General features: G+C 34.8%; 1 protein-coding gene across 20 annotated transcripts in view; it reads left to right on the forward strand.

Moving 5' to 3' along the window:
* LOC140436621 (uncharacterized) overlaps positions 1–6,549 on the forward strand; it is a 290,450-nt gene extending 283,901 nt beyond the window's left edge. For all 20 annotated transcript variants that reach the window (XM_072525593.1, XM_072525594.1, XM_072525595.1 and 17 more), the window contains one exon: positions 6,230–6,549. In XM_072525593.1, the coding sequence (XP_072381694.1) occupies positions 6,230–6,246 (17 nt within the window). In that variant the 3' untranslated portion in view covers positions 6,247–6,549. The remainder of the gene's footprint in view (positions 1–6,229) is intronic.
* The last annotated feature ends 2,837 nt before the right edge of the window (positions 6,550–9,386 follow it).

Consider the following 9,386-nt stretch of genomic DNA (forward strand, 5'->3'; position numbering starts at 1 on the left):
TCATTCATAATCAGGTTGAACAATAGAGGACTCAAGGAATCTCCCTGTTTTATCCTATTTCCAGGTTCACTAGGGTCAGTTAGTTCTTCTACTGTTTATTGTGTTGTTTTGGTAGATATTTTCAATCGTTTTGATTATTCCTAGAGGTACAATAGCTCTCGTGCGTACAATAAGTGGATAACTTCCTTTAATTTGACCCCCTCAAATGCCCTCTTAAGCTTCACGAAACATAGATATGCCGGTTTGTTGTATTCTAATGATTTCTCTTGCACTTACCTCATTTTAAATATAACGTCGGTGCATGATCTTCTCCACCTAAAACCTTGTTGTTCTTCTGCTTGTGTTATAATTTCATTCAGTTTATTTGTTATCACTTTGGTTGTTAATTCTAGTGTTTGTTTCATGAATTAATTCCTCTGTAATTTTCCGGGTCCGATTTGTCTCCCTTTTTGAAAAGAGGTATTAGGATGCTTGATCTTCATTCTTGAGGAATTCTGTTTTGTTCTATTATTTTTTGGATTAGTTCTGGTCATCTGTTGTGTTTGTTGTGTTCTGTATTGAAAAGAGACTTTCTTGATATTTTGCCTTCATTTCCTGTCTAAACCATGGGGTTTTCTTTTTTGATATGTTAATGTTTGTTACTTTCTTCTCTCCAAGCGATTCTGTTGCTACATTAATTATGTAACTTTGTAACTTCCTCCACCACCATCTTTTGGAAAGGAAGATGTATGTTTGCCCTTTTTTATTTTCTCGTCGGGAATATTTCTGGTAGGTGCAGGCCAATTAGTAGCATGTGTCTAATGAGTTCTCCTTTGGGAAGTGGTTGGAGGTTACCGTAGTAAGACGATCTTGCTAGTGTCAACATTCTTATGTTGCTGAGCATGCTCCTTTGAGCTCAGAAAGCTCAAAGAGATACGTAAATGTTGTCAAGTGTCTCAGTGTTTTTTGTATGGTAGTACTCTAAATCGTTCTCTAATGCTGATTTATGTCCCGAAATTGTAGGTAGCTCTTCCCTAATCTACTGAGCGTCATTTTTGGAAGCCGTTTTGTTAGTTATTGGGTCCTTCTTATCGTACTCCGCTTTTTTATTGTTATTAATTTGGTCTATTCTGGTCCCACGAGTATTGGAGTAAGGCTTAATATAAAAGAAAGTACGCTTGGTGAATAGCGCGACCATCACCGGAACAAGGTTGATATGTGATAATTAACACTACGATGAAGTTAATAAGAGTTATAATATTTTTATATATCTTTGACGTTTATCATCATAGGAAGATCTGTATTTGTTTCTAATAACAGAGGCTTCGAAGATTTATTCAGTGATAGATGCTAGAATATCTTGATTAGTTTACAAGTTTATATAAAAACGTGCTGACCATCTATAACGCAGAGTTCTTCGGTCTTCTGGCTTATTTACACTTCAATTTATTTTTACAGTTTATGCCATTATTTATTTTACTTTATTTGAGGAACAAATATTTATTATGCTTTGTATAATAATATTCGGATTATTTTTTTCACTTATTACTGTCACACAGGAAGACTCATTCCAATTTTTATTTTTTCTTTACTTTGTTAACTACACCGAATCACTCATTCACAATTTATTCCAAGTCTACGCTTTCACTATAACGTAACACAGCTTGATTGATTAAAAAAATTGTGGTAATCATTAGGATATTCAAAATATATTTACATCTTCAAAAGAAAAATAATTTTTAGATATTTATTATAACAGAAAGGGGAAAGTTTAGTCCAAATATTCCTTATATACTTTCAACAATCGTTCATAAATTTCTTTGGGTTTAAACCTTCAAAAATAAAAATTTAATCACTGCACAACGCTTGATTTTTTTCATTATCAAAAAATACGATGACACGTTGATACTCGATACTAAATGGCTCCATCCAAGTTGCGACAAAAGAGTGCCATCATACCGTTATCCGGTTGAAGATTTGTGAAAATAATGAGTATATAAAAATTTGCTCATGATCTCGTACACTAAATTAAAATTTTACAGTGCATCATGTATCTGAAAGCTCAAACTTTAATTACGTTTCTATTTTCCCTATTTTTCTGGTATTACTTAGCCTTACTTCGAAGTGGATACTTTGTTAAGTTCATGGTTCTAGCTACAATCAGCCAATTTGCAATGAATGAGGACAGTCGGTGGATGACTCGATTGCGAAAGATGTGAGACTCACAGCTGTGATGTTCCTTCATTGATCCCTATCGGAAAGCATTAAGACACTAGAAAACTGTTTATTAGTGAAAATTTAACAATTTGAGTTCTTTGTGTACCATGCTTCCTTTTAAGCGTTGGTTAACATCATGTTAACAAGATGCTGGAATGCTTCCCGGTCAGCAGCTACAAGAAACAATAATTCGTCGACTGTTTGACATGTCCAATGTTAGCCAGGATAGTTGTTTTCGCCCGAACCAAAGTTTTCCTTGTATTTTGTACTGTATGATTAACCACAAGTAAGCAGTAAGCAATATTTAATCCCGCTCATTATCGGACCAGAGGACTTTTCATTTTACTGGTGTTGATCAAGATAATGGTTGTAAAAATTGGACAGCCATTATCAAGTATTTGTATTTGACGGGGTCAGAACGTAAGCAGATTTACGAAGATATGCTTATGACTCGTCAAGGCTAGGAATGACTTTCGAAATTTTGCCCTTAGCGCAGAGAGCAGACAGAGAACGTATTCGGAGAGAAAGAGATGGATGAACTCCGGGACTCATCTACCTAATTTTTAAATGTAGTGTACAGGTCTAGTTTACTTTTCCTACTAAGATAATTTCCGGTAATTTTGCTGCGCATCTACTGGGCGTGTCAATTGTGTGATTTCAGTTAGTGCCTAGTTTTAACAAACCCTAATATTATTTGAAATAAATGTCTTTTGTATGCGATTATGAAGAATTGGATTACAAGCTTCAAAACAGGTAAATTTTATATTGAACAGAAAACCGATCGGAAAGGTTAGTTTCTTTGTCCACCCCATCGAATCGGCATCGAATATTTCATATAAACGTATCTATCATACAGTTAACGTCGATTTGAATACGAGAAAATTTTTTTGTACAATGAATCTTCCAAATTACTGAATGTTAATCAGAAGCATGTAAGAGAGGAAGCATCGCGTTTGATCTGTACTCGGTTTGAAAAAGATACAGACTTCTTAGGCCGTATTATTACTGTGTATGAAATGAATGATACTGTAGGTACATTTATCAAGGAACAAAACAAAAATCGACGGAACGGATACTGTGGTTCTCCAAGGCTTAAGAAATTTCGGGTTCAAACATCTGCTGGAGAAGTTTTTGTTTAGTTTTTTGATATTGCCAAGAATCCATCTATGATTGATTTTCTGGATAAGTGTAGAACAATAATTGGGAATTACTATTCCACTTTACTGACCACTGTGCGAAAAAAAAAATATGGAGTGAAGACGTGGAAAGTTGTTCAAAGCTTTTTGGCAGAACAGTGCTTCTGCACACAAATCGCTTGTTGCCATGAAAACAATTCGTGATTTAGGGTTCGAATTACTCAAACATTCTCCTTATTCAACAGTTCTGGCTTCGTCCATCTATAATGTCTTGCCTCATCATATTCCTATTATGTACACTCATATCCATCTGATCTGACAGTCAAGCAGCGCTAAGGGCTTCTGAAGCGCCCAAAGTCAGTTCTAAGTTCTTGGTGCAAGAGAGCACTACGTTGTGTTGCGCTGACCCATAGGGTTAAGTACCGGGGCACACAGGTGTGGAAGGGAACGAACAGGCTGACGCCCTGGCAAGACGGGGCTCATCCACTGTGCCTGTGGGACGCGAACCTGTGATTGGATGTCCTTCGGTACTGTTCGGGGAAGTCTGAACGAGCTTCTTTTGCGGAGGTTCCAGGACTCCTGGGCCAGTTGTGGAGGTATGAGACAAGCTAGGCTCCACATAGTGGGGCCATCCAAAAATCTCCTTATAGACCGTAGAAGATGCTCTCTGATGGTTAGTATGATTACCGGCCACTGTAGACTCAGGCGGCACCTTCATTTGCTTGGATTGGCGAATAGGCCACGATGCCGTCTTTGTGATGAGGAGAAAATTTCCTCAAATGTCCTCTGGAAGTGTCCCGGCATTAGCATATTAGAGGTGGCAGATCCTGGGTTTGCCTTTATGCAACCGAACCAAGTGAGGGAGTTACCCCTAAAGAGACTGGCTGAGACTACCCTGGCTTTCTGTAAGGTTATTAAATGATTAGACGTTTGGAACGGTAGGAAGAGCTCAGATTTGGAGCCCCTGCTGATTGTAACAGGTATGGGGGCCCGGAGCAGCCTGGGCCCTAGAAATTCCGAAGACCAGGTCTAGTCCGTATGATAAGGGTGATACAGTGGACCCGCATTAGGAGGTCTAAGTGTCTGAATTGCTCACAAATGGGCCCTAACCCGATCTTCCATAACCATAACACTAATCAAATTTAAATGTGCATAATATCCTTCTAATTTTCCCCAAAACTTAGTTAATCACAGTGACATAGTAAAAAATCAAATCACAAAACCAGCGTTTCTTTATCTAGAGATTCTTAATACAATCTAATTGTTTTTAATTAGGAAGACCATTGAAAAATTATAAATTAGTATAACCCACTTTTTTTTTGAAGAAGTTAAAAAGACGGTGTAAATAATTTTGACTTTCCTTTGATACTAAATGTGTTTCTGCAACAGTTTCAAATAGTTTCAATACTGATCAGCTTGACTAGTAAATATTCGCTTTCGTGAAGACCAAATTCCAAACAGTATGTATTAAATGTATCACCTACTTTAAATTCATTGTAAAAATATTATATATAAGTGAAAATAGGATAAAAATGAAAAAAAAGAGTCACCCGTTTTTAATTTTATATGAAAAGTCCTATTTTTCATAAGATACTGTAAACTGCTAGTGTAATCGTACTTTTCCGTAGTTCTATATTAAGTGTATTTTGATCGTCCTTTTGTCTTCATTTCATAAACAACATTCTTCATTTCTGCTGTAATAGCATCATGCATTATTTTTTGTTTGTGAGTGTCCATGAGTTGTTATTGGTAAATCCTTGTTTTCTTTTTCTTCTCTTCTTGGAAGTCGTAGCCTTGGTTGCGTCCATGAAGCCCTGCCTTCCAACTAAAACCACCCTCAGCCACACACGCCCGACTTCCTTCTCTTTTGTTTTTTACCTTTAGCGTTTATGTCTGCTGTCGTTTTCACTCTAGGATCTCTTTCCTTTTTATTATTCTAGTTATTGTCCCTAGGATTTCTTTGTTACCCCCCATACCACTATGTTATTCAGTCTAACTTCTCCCACCCTTTCGTATAGCTCCGCCCTCCTCATTCATGAACCTTTTGCAATCGAACACAGTGTTCCACCGTATCGTTAACACCGCAGTCAACGTCTTCTTGCTTCCCTATCCTTACCATGTAGGCTCTCCAAGAGCCGTGTCCTACCGAGTCTCTCACGTTCGGTATGAGTATTCTTGTCCATTCTCCCTATGTTCGTTTTCCCACTCTTCTTTCCATTTCGCGTTGGTCGCTCCTCTCTCGTCTGCTTTGTCATTTTCACTATGCCGTACGTGATTGCTCTTTCTCCCACTAGTATCCGAATTGATGGCAACCCTGTTATCACTTAAAACAACTGTCGAAGTCGTCTTATATGCACAGACAACACTCAGCAGGGTCTTTCTCCAGAATTCTTCTATATTTTTGTTTACGCATTACCTGCTGTCATAATGGTGCTGCGTATAGTATGGTGGAGTGGACCACTTCCACTTCTCCTTCTACCTGTCTGTTAATCTGTCTTCTGAGGAGGTCGTCCAATATGTTTTTCACCCATTCAGCCTTTTTCTCAATAATGATCTTTATTGTTTCCGGTGCAATTCTGTCAGGTTCGGGTGCCTTCTCTGTCTTTAGTGCCTGTCCTGCTTCCATTATCTCTTCCATTGTGAATTATTTCTTCCCAAATAGATATAGATTTTCTACACTTATGCAACTCTTTCTTGCAAAATCAGATATCTGTCTGTTATTTTCTATTTCTTTGTTAAAATACCCAAAACAATCGACTATTTTCAAATCGTCCAAAAACAGTTTGCCTCTCTAACCACAAGTTTACAAACTGTTGCAGAAACAAACCTACAAAATTGTTAATGTTGTTAAATTTTATTACATGTAATACTAACGTTTATTTTTTTTATGTTTTCAGAGAGTAAAAAACATTGAAGAGGATCAACAGATTAAAGTGAGAATGTAAGGCTGTATAATAAATAATTATTATTGTTTATATTGTATTATATTTTAAAGAAGTCCTAGATATTAATTACAATGATTGCTGATAATTTATTTTTAATATCTCCTGTTATTCCTAGTTTTGTTTTATTTATTTTAGAAAGTGACAGCAGTAATAAAGTCTTGTACGGAAGATAAGGATAGAAAATGTTTTCCTTATCCTCCTCAGATTATTCCTATATTATATTCATGTATAATTTTTCTTTGGAATCAAATATAAAATTGTTATTATTTTTATTGGCTATTTACTTTTATTTTCCCAACTTCACCAAATGGTAAAAACAGCTATTAGCAAAGTATTATTAAAAAGAAACGCAAAGAAACTGACCTCTTATAAAGCGCCATATTTCCTTTTGTAGACCGTAAAAATCATGTTCCATTTCTTTCGAAAAGTGTTCCCAGTGATCATTTTTTATTTTCCTTGCAAGTGCAATGTGTTTCGTTTCTAATTGTCTTGTAATTATGGTATGCCTCTTGTGTTTTGGTTGACATGTATTTCAGGTAAGCTTCTTTTTTTCCTTTACATTTTTTTTTCACTTTGTACAAAACCATGGAGTTCTTCGCCTTGGGAACGATTTATTTTTATTTATATTTCTTTCACCAAGAACTTCCTTGGCCGACAGGCCGAGGCTAAGATATAGACTTAATTTTTGCCCAGCTTTCTTCGACTCCATCACTTTCTGTGATATATGTGTTTCTGCTTTTTTCGATTATTCTTTTTTGGAATAGGTATCTTGTGGAGTCATCCTGTAAGCTTTCGACTTTTATCTTTGTGGTGTACTCTGGCGTTTTGTTATCACATATATGCTTTCATTCGGATTTTGTACAATACTAATTTATGATCGCTTCCTATTTCTGCTGATGTTAGTGCTCTTACATCCAAGATTTGAGAGTAGTGTAATCCTCTATTCGACATAATTTACTCTATCATAGATCTTTGTCCTCTCTTGTTTTCAAAAGTGTATTTGTATTGTTCTTTGAGAGGGAAAAATGTATTATTATTACGCATTTCGTTTATGCTGCAGAGATACGTCAGAAGGTCTCCGTTTTCATTTATGATATTTTCATTATATCGCTGTTTTATTCCTGGAACTATATCATTGCTAACACGGGCGTTAAAATCACATATTATTATATATTCATCATTTGGGGTCTGGTTTATTACAGTCTGAAGGTGTTCATACAAGTTTTCCCTTGTGGTGGTATCTCTGTTGTTCTCTGGTGCATATATTGCTATCACATTCAGAGGTTTGACATCCAGTTTCACTTGTACATTTACTATTCTTTCAAAGGTATATTTACATTCTTGTACTTGGTGTAAAAATTTTCTGTGTAATAACAGGATTCACCAGATGAACAGCTATATTAAATACAGTGAGATGCCGTTTGTTTATGGAACATGAAGAGATTGTTCAAACCGCCTCATTGACATATATTCCCATCTGATATGTTGAAACTTCATCATTATTATTTGGAGCCGCAATACCAAATACTTAAAGCAATGTCGTTATGTCAATCTTTGAAACCGTAAGATGACAACCGCCCTTATTACAGGAATCCTTTAATAAAGTACAAAATACTTCATGTCTAAAAAGAGTTATTGCTAACATTTTAAAGAAATCTTTTATTTTGACAAATGACATTAAATATTTTTGTATAATATAAAAATAACCTATAAATGCCTATAAGATCCTATTTTTCACTTATATACCCAATCCTATATTAAAATGTTATTGAAGAGTAAAACGTTGAATTTAACTAAATTTTTATTTAAAGAATACTATAAGTTAGAAATACTTTATTAAAGTATTAAATTATCAGTATAACGTAAAACAGCAGCAATCATGAAGATTTACTAATTGAGAATATTAATACTAAAAACAATATTCATTAAATAAAATAAATTTGACTTCATGATTTGAAGTGAAGTAAGACATCTTTTTTCTTTCTACACGTAGTTTGACAGGTTACCTCAAAATGAGGGATCTTTAAATAAAAGTTATCTGGTCGGCATTTACTTTAAATACAGGCGGCGTTTATTTTATTAAAGCACAGTAATAAAGGACACATACGCCTTCAATAACTCTGTTATTTATTTTGTTAATCGTAGATTCCTTTGTTAGTCATAATATGGCGCCATTAGTTATATTGCGATTTAAAATGACAGAAAAACAGTTTTTAAGGTCTTTCAGCACAATTTTTTGAAAATTATCTTTTACACAAACCTTCTCCTGATAATAGCAAACACAAAAAAAAATATTATCTAATTTGGTGTCTAAAAAAAAACTTTTCTAAGTTCTTTCGGTACAATTTTTTGAAACTTGTCTTTTACACAAACCTACTGATATATATATATATATATATATATATATATATATATATATATATATATATATATATATATATATATATATATATATAGTCTCCCGTTTTATACCGCTGTCGCGGCTTTGGGAGTATAGCAGGGTAGTCTGCTATATCTAGGGCCTACGGTATACAAGGAAGGTAACATGGCCAGTGCTACGCTTCAACCGTCTATTATTACCCCTGGTTTTACCCAAGGTACTCATTTTTATTCAGGCTGAGTCGACCTGGGGCCTATAGACATTTTTTAAAATGTCAAGATGTTCTTGCCGGCGGTAGGATTCGAACTCCGGACCACAAGCTTGCGAGGCAAGCATCCTACCGCTTGCGCTACGCAGGCCCATATATATATATATATATATATATATATATATATATATATATATATATATATATATATATATATATATATATATATATATATATATATATATATATATATATATAATGTGCATATCTCGCAAACAAAAAAAAAATAGATATCGATGGAAGTTATCGTATTGATAACGACCAAGATACGTATTTACGTATGCCTTCCATCGATATACCAATTTTGTTTTTTGTTTTTCTGTTTGCGAGATATGCCATTACAATTTACCTTTATTATTCACTCGCAGTATCCTTTTGTATATATATTTGAACTTTGATACATTATTTAATTCTAAGGCCAGTTCGCCAACTTAACTAGTTATCATATAAAATAAAACAAA

Source organism: Diabrotica undecimpunctata, chromosome 3 (genome assembly GCF_040954645.1).
Source record: "Diabrotica undecimpunctata isolate CICGRU chromosome 3, icDiaUnde3, whole genome shotgun sequence".
NCBI lineage: Eukaryota > Metazoa > Arthropoda > Insecta > Coleoptera > Chrysomelidae > Diabrotica > Diabrotica undecimpunctata.